The 22,264-nt window shown below is 38.1% G+C and overlaps 1 protein-coding gene across 4 annotated transcripts in view; it reads right to left on the reverse strand.

Annotated features, from left to right (window-relative positions):
• The window catches only part of LOC132303133 (anaphase-promoting complex subunit 5), an 83,245-nt gene that overhangs the window by 30,724 nt on the left and 30,257 nt on the right, over positions 1–22,264 (reverse strand). For all 4 annotated transcript variants that reach the window (XM_059800253.1, XM_059800250.1, XM_059800252.1 and 1 more), the window contains exons 9-15: positions 18,537–18,669; positions 18,367–18,399; positions 16,294–16,542; positions 15,118–15,195; positions 14,751–15,013; positions 2,486–2,545; positions 2,270–2,337 (exon numbers count right to left, since the gene is read on the reverse strand). In XM_059800253.1, the coding sequence (XP_059656236.1) occupies positions 2,270–2,337; positions 2,486–2,545; positions 14,751–15,013; positions 15,118–15,195; positions 16,294–16,542; positions 18,367–18,399; positions 18,537–18,669 (884 nt within the window). The remainder of the gene's footprint in view (positions 1–2,269; positions 2,338–2,485; positions 2,546–14,750; positions 15,014–15,117; positions 15,196–16,293; positions 16,543–18,366; positions 18,400–18,536; positions 18,670–22,264) is intronic.

The raw sequence follows: 22,264 nt of genomic DNA on the forward strand, positions 1-22,264 counted from the left end.
CTATTTTGAAATTTCCAACATGCCATTGTTAGTTGGAGAAGCTTTCCAAAGTTAAGGATATTTTGGGTAATATACAACCTTTTTAAATTCATGAATTTTTGGGACAGAGGGAATATAAATTTCCTTCATTTTGGGGGTGGAGACAAAATAAAAATGATAAATGAGCACCTCCATGCAATTCATGCTCATCTTGAGAAGGACTTTTAGATCTATTGTGGATGAGGACTACCTAATCAATCATATCTCAATAGTTTATTGTAAGGAAGATAAGGACAGATGGCAAGTCTTATCCTATATCTATAGAATTAGATGTGTGTATAACAGTATAAGTATAATAGTCAGCACTGTACTGTATTAAGGAAATCATGAATATTGGCTCCCCCCCCCATGGATGTAGGCCTTCAAGTCAGAACCATAAAGATACTGTATTTTTCTCCCATGTTCTTTCATTTCCAAGTTTTCTTTCAGTATTTATTACTCCCCAAGCATTCTCTACATGTTCTCTTATTCCCCTCTTCTTGGCTCTTAAATTCTTCTCTTTTATGTTAATCTTCTATAATCAATTCACAACAAATTTTATGCTGTTTGATATCCTGATGCAGCACTTCTTAACAACTACAAATAATGTTGTCTATAACCACTTATCTGAAGCGCAAAATGTACTGGTTGCTGTTGGAGAGATTTTCGCGGTAGAACAGAAGTATATGTTTCATAGAAGGAATGAGAATAGAGTAGAAGAAACCTATGTGAAAAGTTGGCAAGATGATCTCAACTTTTTTGTCAATTAATAAGTACTTCATATTAACTCCCAAAATCACAACAAATGGAATGGTTTACAATTAAAGAAAAAACAGAAACTCATAGAAATTGTAAAGGTCCATGCTTCCTAAAATAGTCCAACATTAAATAGTGACAAATCAACCCGTGACAAACAGAAACTCAATAATTTTATATTAAAAAATGTGATTTGTGTCATGCCCAAATCCCTAGTTTTGACTTAATGACCTCCGGTGTATCTTTTAGACAAAATTCGAGAGGCCACTCAACTATGAAGCATGGACACGGATACAACATGATACTCATACAACAAATTCTTAAAAAATATGATACAATTAGCCCAAAATTTATCCGTGTAATATAACTTCAAAGTCTCATCTTGTTTATCATAACAACATTGTAGCACAACATAAACAATCATTATTCAAATTTATCCATATATAAATATGTGTAGATATTGATTTTATACAATCTACATTTCCAAATAAATTTTGAACTTCTCTTAACAACTATACTTCAATATTATTCATTCAAAAGTTACATTTTAAAGTTCAAAACTTGTTAAATATGTGTTCCACAATATCTGAGAGGTATCAGACACGTGATTGAAGTATCAGATACGTTTAAGAAATAAAAATACAAATATATTAAAATTATGGATACGTTTTAAATTATCGCACACGTATCCATGCGTATTCGAGGAGTTTCGATATCCGATGTGCAGACAATGCAAGTACACCACTTAGAGAAGTAACCATACATTTTCACATGTTCTGACTTCTGACCTGCCAGATCCTTCAATTTTTTATTATTAATTTTTTTTTTTCCCCAAATAGATCCTTTAGTCTTAATAATCATAAATCAGAACATAATATCTTAAATCCATATTCATAGTTAGGGTAGGAATGAACTCAAGGATTCTAGTTCCTTAGTAGATTCTCAAACAAAAGCACGGTATAAATTTTTTTTTTCTTCAGCTCTTTTTCAAATGAAGGGCCTATCTGTAAATAAGCAATTTCACTTATCCAATGTCATTAAATGATTTCATTAAATATGAAAAAGAACAACATGAAACTATTAAAATTGTATAGCTTTTGGTTGTAGCTACTGAAGAGTGTGCTTGGCCCATTTTGAGCCATGAATATAAAATCTAAAACTTGTACAAAAACCATCTCAATTGTGAATTCAATGAAAATAAAGCAGCAAAAAACACTTTGCTCCTATCAATCCATTAGAACTGCCTATAATTTGATATTAATAGAGAATATCTTAATAGACAAAGAGCAAGAGGGTCATGATGACGGTGATGCTTCATGAAATTGAGAATTTAATTATTAGAACCCAACAGCAGCTAGAGAACTCTGAGATGGTTTAAGCAATTACTTTTTATAAAAACTCCAGGTGACAAACACATGTATAAAAAAATGCAGGAAAAATACAGTGCTCTAACAGAGAGAGACAAGATACTTTATATTCAAGCATTTAACCTGACCTTTGTATCCTTTAAAAACTGCTAAATGTTGGATAAGCTTGGCATATGCCAATGCAATGTCTGCAGAACTGTATAAGACAAGAAAAAAAAAAAAAAAAAAAGCCAATTCCAGGTTAAATAAGTTGCATACATGATGAGTCGTACAATAGAGGAAAATAAATATCATGGTTAAGCAGCAGAATAAGTAAAAGTCGTGATATTTTAGCTCACAATTACCTAGACGAGTCAGCAAAGCAAGTTGCATAAACCAGTGCATTTACTCGAGCAAGAGGGGCACTGAAGAAAGGGAAAATGAAGTAGAAAATGTCAATTAAACCAGAGAGACAAAACTGAATAAGCATTTTAAGACAATCAAGCAAATATGTCATGTAGCATTAGAAGTACAACTAGAGAACTCTGGAACACATTAAAGAGCTACTAGCAATGAAATAGGCATAGAAGTATCTCGTAAATAAGGAGGTAAAAGAGCAGAGCTAATTCGATGTTGAAGATGATTAAGCTTGCCTCAATCAAGTATCCTGGAGCTCAGCTAAACTTCCAGAGTTGTTGATTGAACTTAGCTCAAGAATGTCGTCAAGCTGATTGGATCAGTTGGGAATGGTTTGTTGGCTGGAGATAAAGGCAATGTGCTGCCATGGCACCAGTAGACATTTTTTATCAAATAACCCATGGTATTGACGACTTGTTGAGCACTTATAGGTTAGAACCACCAGCTATGAGTCAGTTTCTGAGCAACATGACTTATTTGTAGTATTAAAAATTCAATTGAAGAATTTGTACTAGGTTCCAAATAAACCGGCCATATGATGAACCAGAAGACTGTCTCCATCACTTCTCAGGAAAAGCTCAAAGTCAAAAAAGGCCATTGCATGTTCATATATTTACAGGTTTACCCTATTATACAAAATTGACTTTACCTCGTTTTTGAAGCAACTATGGCGTTATTTGAGATTCAATTAAGTTCTTAAACCAATAAGTTTTTAGTGTTTTCTCCATTAGAGCATTTGATAATCCATCTGTTATCTGTTGTTTGCGGATGATACTTTGGTATTTTGTGATGCCGATGTTTCCCAACTCAGATATTTGAGGTGCATTCTTGTTTGTTTCCAAGCGGTTTCTGGGCTAAAGATTAATGTTGGAAAGAGTATGCTTGTCCTGGTGGGGGATGTTCCAGATATTTCCTCCTTAGCTGTAGTTCTTGGGTGTGGGGTGGGTGCTTTTCCTCTTCCTTATTTGGGATTGCCTTTGGGGGTTTCCTCTAGGAGGGTGGGGAGCTGGGATCCAGTGATTAATAGGTATGAGAAGAGGTTGGCAGGATGGAAGAAACAATATTTGTCGAAGGGGGGGAAGGTCACTTTTATTAGGAGTACTCTCTCGTCCCTTCCCACTTACTTTTTATCTTTGTTTCAAATCCCATGCTCTGTCACTGAAAGGATTGAAAAAATTCAAAGGGACTTTCTATGGGGTTGGAAGGGGAGAGGAGAGTTAGCGTGTACAACTGTTATCTATTAGCTGTTGTTATCTATTAGCTGTTATCTATTAGCTGATGTTATCTATTAGCTGTTAATGTATTAGCTGTCAAATTAATTGTATAGTTGACTTACCTTGAATAGGTCTGTGTATTCTGTATAAATATCCTTGAGATATATGAAAGAAATACACCTTTTTTCAGCCATTTATCAATTTGGTATCAGAGCAAAAAGAAAGGAATTTCCACTGCTTTCTTTTCTTTTCTTTTCTATTTTAACCTTACTTCTAAAGACCTGCAACAGCCGTCAGCTATCTTCTTTGTGCTGTTGCTGCTTGTCTTCAATACCTCTTAGCCACGATCCATGGCAGCCAAAACAGCCACTGATTCTTCCTCTCTAACCGAAAATTCATCTGACAACAAGAAGTCCTCCACGATGACTATTCACGAAACTTCTTCTCCCATTCCTATTAAATTGGATGCTGCTAATTATCGTGTTTGGTCTCAGATTTTGGACATGCATATTGCTGGTAGTCAGAAAAAGGGGTATATCACATCGAGAAAGGCTGCACCTGTAGAGGATGATCCAAGCTATGATGAATGGGAGGCTGAAGATGCCCTAGTCAAGTCTTGGCTTATCAATTCCATGACGGTTAATCTGATGTCCCACTTTATGCAGTGTGGAACAGCCAGGGAGGTTTGGGATGCGGTAAAGAGAAGCTATGTTGATGTCTCTGATTCTTCTTAGGTTTATGAACTGATGAAGAAGTCCTTTCAATTGCGTCAGGATGGTCGGCCTCTTGTAGAGTACTACAATAAGCTGAACTCAATCTTCAAGGAACTTGATTATCGAAGACCAAATGATATGACGTGTGCAACTGATATTGAGAAACAGAGGAAGCATATTTCTGAGGCTCGGGTCTATATGTTTCTTGCAGGTTTGGATCACAGTTTGGATCAAGTTAGTAGTCGTGTTCTAGCTACCTCACCTTTACCAAGCCTCGAAGAAGCATATTCTCTAGTTCGTCGTGAAGCACAGAGACAGGTCACCATGGCAATAAAGAATCACTCCGAGGCCTCGGCTCTTGCTATCCAAAAGAGTTCCTGACCAGCTCCTCTTTCTACCGACTCTACTTCTCGTCTCTGCACTCACTGCAATAGTACGAGACATACGGTTGATGTTTGCTGGAAGAAACATGGTTATCCGGAGTGGTTCAAGCTTAAGCAAGCTGAGAAGAAGAACAAGAAATTTGCTCAGGTTGCTATCATCGAGACTTCTCCATCTTCTGCTTCTCATGTATCTCGAGTGTCTTCTCAAGGAGGTAATTCTGGTTTGGCTTTTATTTCTACTGCTTCTAACACTTGAGTTATTGATTCAAGGGCCACTGATCATATGACTAGTAACTCTTCCATACTTGACTCTCTAATACCTTCACCCGTTAAGTCTGTTCAGGTTGCTAACGGGACTCCTATGCCAATTACAGGGGCTGGGAAAGTCTCACTTTCTCCTACATTCTCCATGTCTTCAGTTTTACTTGCACCTAATCTCTCTAACAGCCTTCTTTCCATTAGCAAAATTACCAAAAATCTTAATTTTCTGTAACTTTTCATTCTACCCATTGTGTGTTTCAGGACAATCTTACGAAGATGACGATTGGCATTGGTAAGGAGAGAGGAGGTCTTTACTACTCAGAGAAGGGGGTAAGGGAGTTAAAATCTGAACCTAGCCGTGGTTTTCAAGTAAAGAGAGAGTCTGACAGAGAGAAGATATTTTTATGGCATTGTCGTTTGGGCCATCCATCTTTCTCTTATTTAGAACGTTTATTTCCTAAGTTATTTGCAATATTTCTGCTTCTAGTTTAGGGTGTGAACAATGCATTTATGCTAAAAACCATCATGTTCCTTTTGAAGTGAGTTTCAATAAAAGTCCTATTCCTTTTTCATGTGTTTACACAGATGTGTGGGGTCCTTTTTCTACTCCTTCTGCTTCGGGCCATAAATACTTTGTATCTTTTATTGATGAATGTACTAGAGTGAGTTGGGTTTATTTGCTAAAATCTAAGAGTGATGTTATACATGTTATTCCTCAGTTTTACGAAATGATTGTCACCCAATTTCATACTCAGGTTCAGGTTTTCCATTCTGACAACGGTGGTGAGTATGTGAATCAGTCTCTTACTGATTTCTTCAAACAACATAGCATCCTCCCCAGACAACGTGCGCCTACACGCCACAACAAAACGGCATAGCAGAGCGTAAGAATCGTCATCTCTTAGAGGTGGCTCGTACCTTATGCTTTACTATGAATGTTCCTAAGCATTTCTGGGCCGAGGCTGTCATGACTGCTGTTTTTCTTATCAACCGAATGCCTTCTCGTATAATTAAATATCAAACTCCATTGAGAATGCTATCCCGATTTCACTCTATTCCTTCTACACTTAATCTTTGTCTTAAGGTTTTTGGTTGTGTGTGTTATGTTCATATACATTCTCTTCATAGGGATAAGCTTGACCCTCGTGCTCTTAAGTGTGTCTTCCTTGGTTACTCTAGTTCACAAAAGGGCTATAAATGTTTTCATCCTCCTACAAGTAAATACTATGTGTCTAGGTAAGGAGGAGGATTCATCTGGGGGAGATTAGTAGTAAGGAAGAGGAACAGTTATAGCTGGAAAAAAAGAGGTTGTGGATTTCAGGTAAGGAGGAGGATTCAGCTGTTATGAAAAAAGGAGAACCTTTAGATACTCTTGATCATGTGGAGACTGAGTTCGATGAAAAAATAGGTGAAAGACCAGCCCACTAGTTCAAAGAAGTATATGTGAGAAGGTACAAGGATGCCACTGTCATGCCGACTCCTTCTAACTCTAGTACCCCTCTTGATGATATTACCATGCCATCGGATGAATCTTCTAGGATTAACTCTGAGGTACATGTTTCTTCTCCTTTAACTTCAACTTCAGATATTAATTCTAACCTTGTAACTTCTGTGGAGACTGCTGCCTTGAATCCACAGGTTGGTGATCAGGGTAGGAGGTATCTTTTTCGTGATCGTAAAGAACCTGATAGGTTGGGTTTCTCCAAATTTTCTTCTAATGTTGTCTATCCTATCTCTGATTTTGTTTCCTATCATCGTCTGTCTAAGACTCACCTAGCTTTTGCCCTTCAGTTGTCTTCTGTGTCTGTTCCTAGTCATTTTCAGGATGCGCTTGGAGATCCTAAGTGGAAGGCTGCTATGGTAGAAAGAAATAAAGGCTCTCCAGAAAAACTCTACTTGGGAGTTGGTCGAATTGCCTCAGGAAAAGAAGACAGTGGGATGTAGGTGGGTGTTTATAGTGAAGTGTAAGTCAGATGGGACAGTTGAGAGGTACAAGGCTAGACTAGTTGCCAAGGGATAAACTCAGACTTATGGGATTGATTATCAAGAGACCTTCGCTCCTGTGGCCAAGATGAACACTGTTCGAGTTATACTCTCTCTCGCAGTTAATTTGGACTGGCCATTACAACACTTTGATGTGAAGAATGCCTTCCTTCATGGTGATTTGATAGAGGAGGTGTATATGGATCCTCCCCCGGGGTTTACACCTGAAGGAGGTAAGGTATGCAAGCTAAAGAAGGCTTTATACGGGTTGAAACAATCACCAAGAGCATGGTTTGGCAGGTTGAGCTACTCAATGAAGAAGTATGGTTTTAAGCAAGCTTTGGCAGATCACACTCTCTTCTATAAGAGCAATGGTGATGATATTACTTTGCTTATCGTTTATGTGGATGACATGATTGTTATAGGTAACAACACCAATGAGATAGAGAAGCTTTAGAGCTATTTGGCCAAGGAATTTGAAATGAAGGACTTGGGGGTTCTGAAATACTTTCTGGGCATTGAAGTGTCTCAGTCCAAGCAGGGACTTTTTCTCTCTCAACGAAAGCATACATTAGATCTCTTGGCTAAAACTAGTAACTCTGTGTGTGTTCCTATAGGCACTCCTATTGAAGTAAATCATGGCTTAGCTATCTATCCTGATTATATTCCGACAAACAAGGATAGATATCAGAGACTAGTGGGGAAGTTGATCTATCTGACTCACACTAGGCCTGACTTGTCGTATGCAGTTAGTGTTGTGAGTCAATTCATGCACAATCCGAGTGACCGACACATGAATGCAGTGAATCGTATTTTGGCTTATCTAAAGTCCTCTCCAAGTAAAGGTATTATGCTCTCCAAGCATGGACACCTAGACATTGTGGGTTATACAGATTTTGATTTTGCGGGAGCCAAGTTGGATAAGAAGTCTACTTCAGGGTATGTGTCATTCGTTGGAGGCAATTTGGTGACCTAGAGGAGTTAGAAACAGAATGTGGCATCGTTGTCTAGTGCAGAAGCTGAATACCGTGCTCTTCATCATGCAATTACGGAGCTTACATGGTTGAAGATTCTCTCAAGTGAGCTTGGGTTTGGTCCAAAGAAACCTATATTGATTTTTTGTGATAATACGGCATTTATTGATATTGCTAATAATCCAGTGCAACACTATTGAACTAAGCATATTGAACTTGACCGAAACTACATCAAGGATAACCTGGATTCTGGTGTGATAGAGGTTCCTTACATTTAAAGTGTGAACCAGCTGGCTGATATGATGACTCATGGTGTTACTAGTGGCTCGTTTCATACATCACTATCCAAGTTGGGCATGTGCGATATCTATACACCAACTTGAGGGGGAGAGTTAGCGTGTACAGCTGTTATCTATTAGCTGTTGTTATCAATTAGCTGATGTTATCTATCTATTAGCTGTTAATGTATTAGCTGTCAAATTAATTGTATAGTTGACTTACCTTGAATAAGTCTATGTATTCTGTATAAATATCCTTGAGATATATGAAAGAAATACAACTGTTTTCAGCCATTTATCAATTAGGAGTTCAAGTATCATCTTGTTAACTGGGAGCAAATTTGCAAGCCCTTGAAGTTAGGCGGTTTAGGCATCCGAAAGTTGGTTCCTTTTAATAGAGCTCTATTGGGAAAGTGGTTATGGAGATTCGGTAGGGAATGACATCGCTAGTGGAGAAGGGTTGTCTCATTTCGTTTTGGGGAGGAGAGCGGTGGCTAGTCCTCCCGTCCAGTCTCTATTGCGGGAGGCGGCGTGTGGAAATTCATTCGAAGGGTTGGGATGTCTTTTCCTCACACAGATTCAAGGTTCGTGATGGTAGGCATGTCCGCTTTGGGGAGGATTTATGGTGTGGAAATCAGTTGTTGTCTTATTCCTTTCCTAGACTTTATAGTATTGCCGAAAATAAGCATGCTTACGTAGCTGACTGTTATCGGCTTGGTAGCAGTGTGGTTACGTGGGATGTGCGTTTTAGGCGTTCTTTTCAGGATTGGGAGATGGAAGAGGCATGTGTTTTTTTGGATTTGTTGTATCAGCAGAAGGATGTTAGTAGAGGTAGTGATGACATTTGTGGGTCCCTTCCACCCATGGTAGAATTGGTGTTCGGTCCATGTTCTTATATCTTTCCAATTTCGTTGGTCATGATTTCCCATGGAAGACTATTTGGTGTTCTAAGGCTCCACTTAGAGTCGCATTCTTTGTTTGGACTGCCGCCTGGGGCAAGATTTTGACGTTGGATAATTTGAGAAAGAGAGGTAACACTATTGTTAATTGGTGTTGTCTATGTCAAACAGACGATGAGTCTATAGATCACATTCTTATGCACTGTCCTATGGCGTACGATTGTTGGAATCTCATCTTCGGCTTTTTTGGTGTTCATTAGATAATGCCTCAGTCCTCCATAGAACTGATTAACGTGTGGAGAAGATGCCCAGTGAAAGGTCACGCTTGTGACTATTGGAGGATAGTTCCACACTGTGTTTGGTGGTGTATATGGAGAGAGAGGAATAGTAGAAATTTTGAAGGAAAGGAATCATCTTTGGCGAATTTGAAAATTCATATTCTTCGTTCTATTTTCTGTTATGTGAGAGGAAGCGCTTGCTCCTCGACAGATGACTTAGTTGATCTTTTGGACTCTATTGGTCCTTAGGTTCAATTTTCGCTTTTTGTATTAGGGACGCGTTCCCCTTTTGAGTGCTCTTCTAATCGATTTTTACTTATCAAAAAAAAAAAAAAAAAATCACTCAAAAAAGGGTCTCAATTTTAAACTAGAGAGACTCAGATTATCACTAAATGTTGAATGCAGTTAGTGAAAGATGATTTTATAAACTAATTCAAAAATTACTAATTTAACCTAGAATTTTTTGTTCTAAGAATTCAACACTCCAAACCATCAAGACTACCAATTCAATAGTAAAATTTCTCAGTACTTTATCTTCAATTTCTCAAATAGCAATGTTGCCGAACAAAGTCAACCGTGGTGTCTGTTAGAATGTTATATATATATAAGTGTTGGGTCATTATGTAATTACAGAAAGTTGACAGGGCCCTTGTGTTATTAAGTAAGACTTATAATCATTATATAAGCCTGCATAGGCTTATTAGGTCTGTTATGTTGAATATACAAGATACAATCTCTCTCTCTCTCTCATATGATTATGAACATGGTATCAGAGCGCTGCGATCATGGGCGTGAGAGTCTGTAATTGGGTTGTTATTGTATGAGATCGGCATTGCGATTGTGGTGTTGGTGGTCTTGGAAGTTCCTTGTTCGTCGTCAGATTTGAAGATCGTTCACCGTCGTCGTCAGATTTGAAGATCGTTCACCGTCGTCGTCAGATCTACAACCTCGGTCGTCGTCTTCAGCTTGTTCACCGTCGTCGTCAGCTTGGTCATCATTGTATTTGCCTTGTTCGTCGTCACCAGCAGCTCCTCTTTGTTCTTCAGCGATCCTGCCGACATCGATAATCTCGATTTGCAAAGGTGAGGATCATCCTTTTGATTCGACGACATCTACAGTCTCAGTTTGCGATCGCTGCTTATTGATTCGACCGTTGATTGTGAGTGGGTTGCCGTCGTCTCCGCTGCGTTGTTCACCGGCGTCTGTGAAGGTGTGAAGAAGAAGACCCATGTTCGGCTACACGGATATAGCTATTCCAACCCTGGTTTACTAAACCTGGGATAGCTCAGATCCGGCCTAGTTGACCAGATCCGGTCCGTTTGACCAGATCCAGCCCGTTTGACCAGATCCGGCCCGTTTTCAAGTCCGGCCCGTTTTCCAGGTCTGACCAGAATACAGATTCTGCTATTTTTTTTCTTTCTTCTCTGTTTTGCTGGATTCAACATGGCATCCAATTCAAATTTGCTTTCTCCCACAAACAGTCTTCATTCTCCCATGACTTCAGTTAAACTCAATGGGAAGAATTACATACTGTGAGCTAAATCTATTGCCATTTTTCTCAAAGGCAAAGGTCTTGGTACTCATCTGACTAAAGAGAAACTCAAGGCAACTGATGTTTCTTTTGATGCATGGGAAAAGGAAGATGCGTAGATCTTCTCTATGATGATAAACAGCATTGAACCCCAAATTAGTTCAACGTTACTTTATTTGGATACTGCCAAGGAGATATGGGACAGATTGCAGCAATTGTATTCTGGGACAGGTAATATCACTCGTGTCTATGAACTCTGTAACAGTACTTCAATCTTGAACAAGGTACTCAAAGTATAGAAGAGTATTATTCCAAAGTTATGGGAGTCTGTGAAGAGCTGAATATGTATTAACCCATTACTGCTGATGTTCACAGTATGCAACAACAACGTGCGGACTTTAATGTTGTCCGTTTTCTTACTGGTTTATCATCGGCATATGAGCCTTTTCGTGCACAGATTATGGGCAGTCCAATACTTCCCTCTCTTGCTGAGGTGTTTTCTCGCCTTCAGCGTGCTACACTAGCAAGTGATACATCAAATTTGAATGTTGCACAGAGTAGTGAGCGTTCAGCATTGGTAGTTTCAAAGGGTGAACATAATGCTTACCGTGGAGGTTGTGGGGGACGTTCCACACGTGGTGGTCGTGATTCACGAGGAGGACGTGGCCGTGGCAGGGAATTAAGAAAATGTACTCATTGTGGTCTTTCTAATCATACTATGAACTTTTGTTGGGACCTTCATGAGAAACCATCTAGTTATGCAAATCAAGTTTCCTCTTCTCCGAATGATGTTGCTTCTGGATCTCACAACGTGGCTGAATCAGATACGGTCCCTATTCCACGGGATGAGTATACTCAGTTTTTGTCTTATAAGCAAGCATCTAATTCATCTTCCACAGCTACCTTTGCCCAGTCAGGTACTGCACACACATGTCTATTGTCTTCCACTCGCAATCCTTGGATCATAGACACTGGAGCATCTGATCATATAACCGGATGTTCTTCTCTTCTATCTAATTTTCATTCTGTACCTTCTTCTCAAGGAGTTACTCTTGCTAATGGTTCATCCACTCAGGTTTCAGGTTTGGGGATGACTCAACTTAGTGATTCATTGTCTCTCTCGTCCGTTTTACATGTTCCGCAGTCTCCCTTTAATTTAATGTCTATCAGTAAGCTTACTAAATCTCTCCAGTGCTCTGATACCATGTTCATAATCATATGAGAGAGGGAGAGAGATTGTATCTTGTATATTCAACATAACAGACCTAATAAGCCTATGCAGGCTTATATAATGATTACAAGTCTTACTTAATAACACAAGGGTCCTATCAATGCCTTAAAAAGGCCCTATATGGATTGAAACAATCTCCACGGGCTTGGTTTGGGAAATTCTCTGAGGTGGCATTAAAATTTGGTCTTAACAGATGTCAGACCGACCATTCGGTGTTTCACCAACGCACTAAAGCTGGCTTTATATTTCTTGTGGTGTATGTAGATGATATTGTGATCACAAGTGATGATTCTAAAAGCATTGCTAAGTTGAAGTTGTTTCTGCAATATCGATTCCACACTAAAGACTTGGGTAAACTTAGGTATTTCTTGGGTATTGAAGTTGCTAGATCCAAGAAGGGTATAAGTTTATCCCAACGGAAATATGTGTTGGACTTATTAGAAGAAACAGGTATGTTGGGTGGTCGTCTGGTTGATGCTCCTATGGATTCAAATACAAAACTTGTGTCTGATGAGGGTGATCTATTTAATGACCCGGGCAGATTTCGTCGCCTTGTTAGGAAATTAATTTATCTCACTATCACTCGACCTGACATTTCATATGCAGTCAGTGTTGTAAGTCAGTTCATGGGAGTCCCTAGAATGCCACATTGGATTGCTGTTCTTCGGATTATCCGATATCTCAAGCAAGCTCCAGGTTTAGGGTTAGTATATAAATCAAATGGTCATCTCAGGGTGGAATGTTTTACAGATGCTGACTGGGCTGGTTCTCCTTCAGATAGGAGATCTACTACAGAATACTGCACATTTGTAGGAGGAAATCTTGTTACATGGCGAAGTAAAAAGCAAACGGTGGTAGCTCGATCTAGTGCTGAAGCTGAGTATAGGGCAATGGCTCATATCACTAGTGAGTTGACATGGATACAACATTTTCTAAAAGAACTTGGGTTGACAGTTGAAGCTCCTACTCCATTGTTCTGTGATAATCAAGCAGTAGTTCACATTGCATCAAATCCTGTGTTTAATGAGAGGACCAAACATATTGAAGTTGATTGTCACTTCATTCGAGAAAAACTATTAAGTGGGAGCATCTCTACTCCATTTGTGAAGTCTGAAGATCAATTAACTGATATGTTTACCAAAGCATTGGATCATAACCGGTTAAGAACAATCTGTTCCAAACTGGGATTATTTGATATATATTCTCCAGCTTGAGGGGGAGTGTTAGAATGTTATATATATATAAGTGTTGGGTCATTATGTAATTACAGAAAGTTAATAGGGCCCTTGTGTTATTAAGTAAGACTTGTAATCATTATATAAGCCTGCATAGGCTTATTAGGTCTGTTATGTTGAATATACAAGATACAATCTCTCTCTCTCTCTCATATGATTATGAACAGTGTCAATCGAGTTCATTTCACTTTATAAATGAACTTTAAAAAAAACACTCGTGTTACGCTTAAATACATCAAAAACAAGCTTAAACAGACAAACACAAGCCAAGAATGTTTTTATCCCTTTCACCCTTCCTTGCTAGTACAAAGTTAGTTTCTAAAAGAATATTTCAATAGACATTTGTAGCTCAGTCGTGGCTATGGAGCTAGAAATTTACTCTAGTGGGGGAGGCTTTGAACAATAATAAAATAATATAATTTAAACAAAATAGTAAATAAAAAAATCTTAAATATATTTGTTGATATTTCCATTCGATAAATTTAAAATTGTCAACTTTTTAATACATGCCTGCTTTGAAAATTTCATTACTAATCCACTAATTTAAAGACATACTCCCTCCGTCCCAAAATATATGTCCATCTTTCCTTTTTGGGATGTTTCAAAATATATGTCCCTTTCCAAAAGTAGATGTAATTTTTTTCATCACATTCCCAAACTACCCCTTTCCATTTACTTGTTTTAGTTGTTTAGCACCTTACAAGGTTAAAAATGGAATTTCACTCATTGTCAACTCCACTTCAATAAAAAGTTGGAATCCCAATACATCCCAACTATTTTGGGACGGAGGGAGTATATTGTTAATTTATGTAAGTTTTCAGAACTCGAGGATAATTTTAAAAAATATATACAATTTTTTACAGCGACTTTTTTAAAGGGGACACTTATTTTGGAACATCCCAAAATGGAAAGAGGGACAACTATTTTGGGACGGTGTGAATGAAATTCTATTATCAATATGGCAAGCGATGAGTGTTGGCAAACACTGGAAACTGAAATCATATATATATAACTCACAGTTGGACCTTTGGAAAAATTTCACTGCATCTAATCTTACTAAGTTGACCAAGCATCCACAACTTAAGATGCGTCACCCCTAAATCTAGTTTGGATATCCAGATTACTCACTGTATCAATAGGAAAGTTTGTAAAGGAATAAATCACGAGGTCCACAAATGTTAAGCCAACTTAACATAAAACAAGTATTATTCACATGGCATTATCAAAGATCACCTGCCATATAGCTCCCACGCTGTGGCACGAACCAAGTATGAGGAACCCACCAGTTGCAATATAGACCCAGGGATAGATGTAGGTTGTGCACAGAAATGTGAAGCATCAGAATTGCTTCCAGATCCATTTTCTTGAGAGAAAACTAATGAACCCATTGGCTTTTCCAAATTCTTAAGCCATGCAGTACTGAAAGCACCATCAGTTGTCATTAATGAACTTTCAGCGCCAAATTCACAAATTAGATGAGAAATGAATCTCAATTCCTACAACATTCATAGTAAGAAAAAAATGTTAACAATAAACAGTCATATGTATCAAAATCTGTCTAGAATGCTCTCAAAGAGTAGCTCTATAATTTGATATTTACCTTACAAACATTAGCTGGACATGTTTTAAGGTTCATGAAAGCTTTGGGACCAAATGATAGCAAGGGCCGCTGGACATGCTGCAATTGGTGATACAAATCATACAACAATCCCAATTCCTTTAGTAACAATATTAAGGAGGATAAAAGGAAGAAAATCTCACACTTCACACTCACCAGCACCATATGAGGGATGAACATTACAAAAGAAATAAAAATGATCAATATTACATAAGAAATATGAAATCTCTCACAAATGAAACCACTTTCAGTTAATTCAATACAGCCTACGTGTAAATCACTCCTGCAGTGAACTTTTTTTAAGTTAACCACCAAGGGTTGTAGCCTAGTGGTAACTCCTCTACCTCCCAAAGTGGAAGGTGATGATTCAAGTCCCCAGAGGGGCAAATGGGTGTGTGAGATTCTTTCCAAGGAAAAAGTAAAGAAATTTTAAGTTAAGAACCAATCAAAAGAAGATGGAGAAAAAGAAAGATATATACTATTTTTGGTATTGAAGAAAACTGTCCCTCCAATATGACAAGTGTTTAAGGATTTAAATATTAAAGTTCCACCCTCTCTAACAGCTTAAGCTTTTGGAGTAAATGGTTGTTAACATGGTAACAGAGCCAAAGGTCTCGAGTTCAAACCTCACCGTCGCCCTGATAATTAAAACTGTAAAACTGAAACACATGTTGGACCAAAAGAAGGCTACACGTGAGGGAGTGTGTTGAAGGATTTAAATATTAAAGTTACACCCTCTCTAACAGCTTAAGCTTTTGGAGTAGATGGTTGTTAACAATAAGTAATAGGCATAAGAACATTCACACAAACAAGTAGAAATCATAAAAACAGTCAAATATGATTAAAACTTTCAAATGGATATTATATCCCAAAATTTGAGCTTTGACACAAAGTTTCAGGTTAAATTTACCATATCCATGACAAATTCAATAGCTTGAAGAATTCATATTCACATAATGATAATTTAGACAAATGAGTAGTATGATTTACTAATGCTGCTATTATAACTAAGCTGAATTGAGAGAACATAACACAAGTCCAATCTTCACCAGGAGAAATGTAAAACTGATCACACACCACCCTAAGGACTCCAGGGAAGAAGCAAAGAAGTTTACAAAGAGAAAAGTTCAAAAAGAATAAATTAATTCAAATTCTTACCATTAAATCAAATTTAGCCATGGCAAGATGATTGGATGCCACCAACCGCTTTAACTTCAAACTCTCTGCTCTTTTTAAGGACCTTTTTAATAGCACAAATAATTGTTGCTGAATGGACAGTGAAGTTCCTATACATGTCGCACTTGAATATGACGATCCAAGAATTCCCATTGTGTTTGAGATACCAACTTCAGATAACAAGTTGCAGATGGCTGCTAAAGTGTATGCAAGGCAAGTATCATCATTGTGCTGTACATTTAAAGAAGAACAAAACATCAGGCCTACTGCATGGATAGGTGGGTGTGTTTTTTTTTTTTTTTTTTTTTTGTGGGGGTGGGGGGGAAAGGTTACTGTAATATAGACCAAAACACAATTTTCAGCTCAGTCTTCAATCTATTATCACAGCTTCAATGCCAATTACAAATCCTCTGATGAAGTGAGGCAACAATATAAACCAAAACACAACTTTAGTTCAGGGAATACGTGACGCTTTTTCTTAACATAGCAGACATGGTAAAACTGATTTATTTGGTTGAAAATGTTTGAAGTGTTGAATTTAGGGAAACCACAAGCCAACAACACTTTTGAAAGAAGATCTTGGTAAGGATTTAAGTTCAAACCATCTTGTCATACAGATGTTGTCAAGGTATGTGATGACTTTAATAGGCAATTTATGTCTAAGTTATGAACTTTTGTGGGTGATAATGTGGTTACTTGGATGAGTAAAAAGCAAGATATGGTAATGTGGTCAGATAACCTTATAGATAATTTATGTCTGGTTTATGTCCTTCTGCTCGTGTAAATTTGGTTACTTGGAGGAGTAAGAAGCAAAAAGGGATAGTGGGGTCGAATGCAGGGGCAAAGAAAGGTAATGGCTCGTGCAACATGTGAGATGTTTGATAAGTAGACATTTGTCAGAAAGCACCCAAGGGAGTGAATTTATGAACACAGGATGAACGCACCAAGAATTATACCAAAACTATACCCTCATATCCCCCAAAGACAACAAAAGACACGTCTCATGTGAGATATTATTAAAGAAGATGGTGTTTTTTAGTGGCAAGCCCATGAACATGTTTTGTGATAATACTACACACTGCAGGTTTCAGTATTCTATGAATATCAGACAATTGAGGTTGTCTGTTATTTTGTCAGATGTATAGTTATGAAGAAGCATATGACAACTTCCAATGAAGTCATGTAGTGAAAAGAGCTCTTCACTAAAGCCTTGAACAAGACTCAGTTTTCAAATCTTTATAACTTAAGACGTAACAGAAACATATGCTATAACAGGAGGGGGTGCATTAAGAGAATTATATGTAAGGAGTTGTATTTGTAGAATATTAGTAATGATATACAATTATAGAAGCCATCCTATCTTAGGGTCTATCACTCATTCTCCGCATTCTATCTTCTCTCTGTGGCAGCCATTACAAAATGTTAGATACGCAAAAAGAGCCCCTTCAACTCAATTGCAAGCACCAAAGTGATATTAGACAAATAAACCCCTTTAGCATCAGGGATGTATTTGTTTCTGACCATTCCTCATCTATAAGTTACCCAGCCTTTTCAAAAACCCGTTCCAATAATCTAGAGAGCATATCATCACTCCACGGATGAAAATTTTCCTCCACCAGTAGTCACTCATAGCATTGTCGTATTATATCTTTTTTGGGACTCAATTACATTTTAAGACAGCCAGTTACCACTTCCCCACCTTGCACACACAGCATTGGAAAGATCAATTTAGCCCCCATTTTATTGATGATTGACTCGAAACAGATGGGCTTACTTCAAGGCATCTCTTGGCTATAAGTATAAATTATAATGCTATGTCTGTGCTCATAACAAACCTTTGCGGGACCTTTTCTATCTAAACGTATCATTTGGCAGAAAATCAACATGATACAAAAAGGAGCAAAAAGAATTAGTTTTTTTTTTTTTTTCTTTCTTTCTTTCTTTAAAGGTAAAAAGCACAAGTTTGACACACAAAAGAATGACAATGTGAAGTGAAGAATACAATTTCACTGGGAAAAAAATCACAGAAACGGAGAGCACAATTTAAAACCATACCTGTTGAGAAACCTGGACTGCTTCAGTTAAAACCTGAAAATTATCAAGATAAAAAATACATTGTAATAAGAACAGAAATAGACAGTGAAATTGGCAGAGATCTTAGCAAAGCAAAAGAAAAGTGAAGAGGAGCAGGTATGGTAGAGGGTGCAATCTTTCCACATGCTTACCTCCAAAGCTTGCTTAGAGTGCCCAAAATGAAAATGCATTATCCCTAGACATAATAAAGCAATTTCGTATCTTCCGAAGCTATTGCAGCAGGAAGAAGAATGGGGCACAAACTCAAATCCTTCAGTCCCTGCACTTTAGTACCAATATTTACAAGATCAGCTCATCTGTTTAAAAAATAAAAAATTCTTTCATAACATTCATCACTCACAGGGAGCAAGAAAAGCAGTCGGATGCCAATAACAAATTTACAAATAAATTATAGGGTAAGTGTAAATGACACATCACAAGAATCATATGTTCATTTGATCCCAAAAAAAAATTCAAAACACTTGAGATCCTGGTTTTCAACAAGATTGAAGTTTACAAGAAATATAATAGACCATATATAGGTGGTGTTAGAATGTGTATGGGTGTATTTTCTTATTTAAGGGCATGTTTGTCATTTTGTTGTAATATAAAATAGTTATATATTGTTGGAAATCATATCTACAGATTGACTCGATGATTGTGGCAGATTTATTGGGTCTTCATTATAGGCTTATGTTTAGGCTTTTGTTTAGGGATTTGATTTTTATTCTCGATTTGATTTTTATTCTCTTTCCATATTTGTAATTTTCCACTTATATATAATGATAGTCAGGCTCTCAAATTGAGTACGCCAATTTTACCAAATCACTTTTTGGTATCAGAGCCTCAAACCTACGCCTCTCCTCTCTCCCTCTTTCACCGCGTTTTTCCTCTTTCTCTCTCTATCACGTCACAGCCCCTTCCCTCTTTCTTTTCATCGCAGACTCTCTCTCTTCTTCAGGCCGCTGTTGTGACAGTCCTAGGGGGAGCCAATCTACTCTATGTTCGACCCTGTAGGGGTATTCCCTTAGTGTTTTTCATGCACTAAGGGTCGGTCAGAAGACGTGTTTTGCAGGGATATTCGGCAGCGTTTTTCGGATCGAACCGCCGTGTCTCCGGCTTCTTGGTTTGATCAAAATCAGGTTTATTCCTCCATTATTTGAAATTATTGGTGATATGTTGAATTACTCTATTTAATATTATGGCTAATTCAAGTAATAATAAAGAAACTCTCTCTTCAGCGCAACACACACCGGCTCAACGACTTACTAGTGTGTTGTTGAATGGCCGTAATTTTGCATCCTGATCTCGTTCCCTCCGCCTTTATGTTGGTGGAAAAGGCAAATCACGGTGGCTTTTGGGTACTTAAAAGATGCCAGATATTAAAGATCCCAAATATGCTAAATAGGATATGGATAATTGCACCATTTTAGGATGGATGTTTAATTCTATGGAGGAACGAATTTATAATATATTCATGTTTTATGACTCTGTTCATGACTTGTGGACTGCTTTGAATCAAATATATGCTCATTCTAGGAATGATGCTCGTATTTTTGAGTTATACCAGGATATTGCTAAAGCCTCGCTAGAAGACCTAAATTTGTCTGTAACTGATTACTTTAGGTATTTGAGATCTCGTTGGGAGGAACTGGCTCACTATGAACCTCTTAAGTGAATTTCCTCCCGAGGCAGCCTCTCTTCTTGTCAAACGTCTTGACCGCCAGCAAGCCTATCAATTTTTTATTTCATTGCGCCCAGAATTTGAACCACTTAAGCCTCAAATCTTGAATGCATCACCAATGCCAACCCTATTGGAAGCCTTTGCTATTGTTGATGGTGAAGAATGCAGGCATCGTTTAATTCAGCCCTCACTTGTTCCTCCACCAGTGTTTAAGCCTATTGGAGATAGTATGGCTTTTGTAGCCAACTCTGGATCACGTACGACTGGAGGTCAGATTATTTGTCACCATTGTGGAGGGGTTAGACATGTTAAGGCTTGCTGCTTGAAACTTCATCCTGAACTAAAGCAGAAATTTGCTCAGAACCGTTCATTTGGAACTGATTCTTCTCGTACTGCTGCTGTTGCAGAGACTCCTACTACTACTGGTGGACCTACTGTATTTCCTGGACTGAGCCAACTACAATCCCAAATTGGGCAGATCCAGGACCAGCTTGGCTTCCGTGCTCCTCCAGCTACTCCTACTGCCACTATTGCTACAGGTACTCCTACTGCATTTCATGTTAAGGCCAAACAGCCTACTTGGGTTCTAGATTCTGGGGCCAATGATCACATGACTAGTGAGTTATCAATTTTTTCTTCCAATGTCATACCTGTTACCCAATCTGTGTGTTTTGCGGATGGCTCTAAATCTTACATTCACTGTAAGGGTGATGTGTATCTGTCTCCTGATATTACTCTTTCATCTGTCTTTCATGTACCTAAATTTGCCTTTAACCTTTTATCTGTTAGTCGGCTTGCAAAAAAACCTTCAATGTGCAATTATATTCTTACTAGATCATTGTCTTTTGCCTGACCTTCGTTTGAAGAGGATTTTTGGCAGGGGTTATGAGCATGATGGGCTTTACTACTTTGGGGAACCTCCAGGAATGGGTCGTCAAGCTTCTATCCTACCTGCTTCTAGTGCTTATGATGTTTCTTTTCGCACTTTTAGTCTATGGCATGCCCGTTTGGGGCATGTAAACTTTCAATATCTATGTTTGTTGTTTCCTTCGTTAAATAAAGCATGTAAGGACCACAAGTTTCAATGTGAAGTTCGTAAGCTTTCTAAACATACTAGAACTAGCTATATTTATCATATGAGTCATGCTCCTAGTATGTTTGATCTTATCCACTCTGATGTTTGGACTTTGGGACCCTTCCCCAGTCACTGCTTTCTCTAGGCATCGATATTATGTGACATTTATTGATGATTATTCTCGTTGTACTTGGGTTTATTTATTGAAAAAGAAATTTGAAGTGCTTCTTTTATTTACCCAGTTTCTTCAAATGATTAAAACCTAATATAACACTGTTGTCCGTAATATTCGTTCTGATAATGGGCGTAAATATGTTTCGAACAAGTTCTAGACTGAACTTAATAAAAAGGGGATTTTACATCAACTCACTTACCCCTACACTCCTAAACAAAATGCCGTGGCTAAAAGCAAAAACCGCCATCTTATGTTCGTGGTCCGATGTCTTTCGAGTGGTATGCATGTGCCTAAATTCTATTGGCACATGGCTGTTCTTACAGCTGCTTTTCTGATTAATCGTACTCCCAGTCGAGTGTTAGGTGGTAAGGCCCCACTTTAGATTCTCCAGCCTGATTATACCTTGTTTCACCTTCTGCCTCGTGTTTTCGGCTGTACTTGTTTTGTTCATAACTGTAGTCCTTCTCGTCATAAACTTGATGATAAATCTATTAGGTGTATTTTCTTGGGGTATTTTGCTATGTCAAAGGGCTATCGTTGTTATGATCATGTGGCCAAACATATGTACCATTCTGCTGATGTGACATTTCATGAAACTGTTCCCTTTTATAGTACTAATTCTGTGGTACAGGATTCTCTCTCTTGTGGTCTGGAGAAGAAGATCTCTCCTATTGCCCGTCCTGTTCCTATATTTGAAGATCACGCTGTCTTGGAATCTCCTTCTCCACCCATGTGGGGTTCCCCTCCGCCTTTGCAAGTCTACTCTCATCGCCATCGCACTCAACCTCCCCTACCAAAATCATCTTTCGAACCGGGTCTAGGTAACTCTCCTTCTCCCGTGGCTCCTACCATTCACGAGCATACATCCCGTTATCCTACCCGTGTTCATCACCCTCCTAATTGGTATGGTTTCTCTAGTAGCACTAACAACTTTCCCAATATGTCT

The sequence above is a fragment of the Cornus florida genome, unplaced genomic scaffold (genome assembly GCF_030987335.1).
Source record: "Cornus florida cultivar Cherokee Brave unplaced genomic scaffold, ASM3098733v1 CherokeeBrave_3.0.0_Hap2_Chr04, whole genome shotgun sequence".
NCBI lineage: Eukaryota > Viridiplantae > Streptophyta > Magnoliopsida > Cornales > Cornaceae > Cornus > Cornus florida.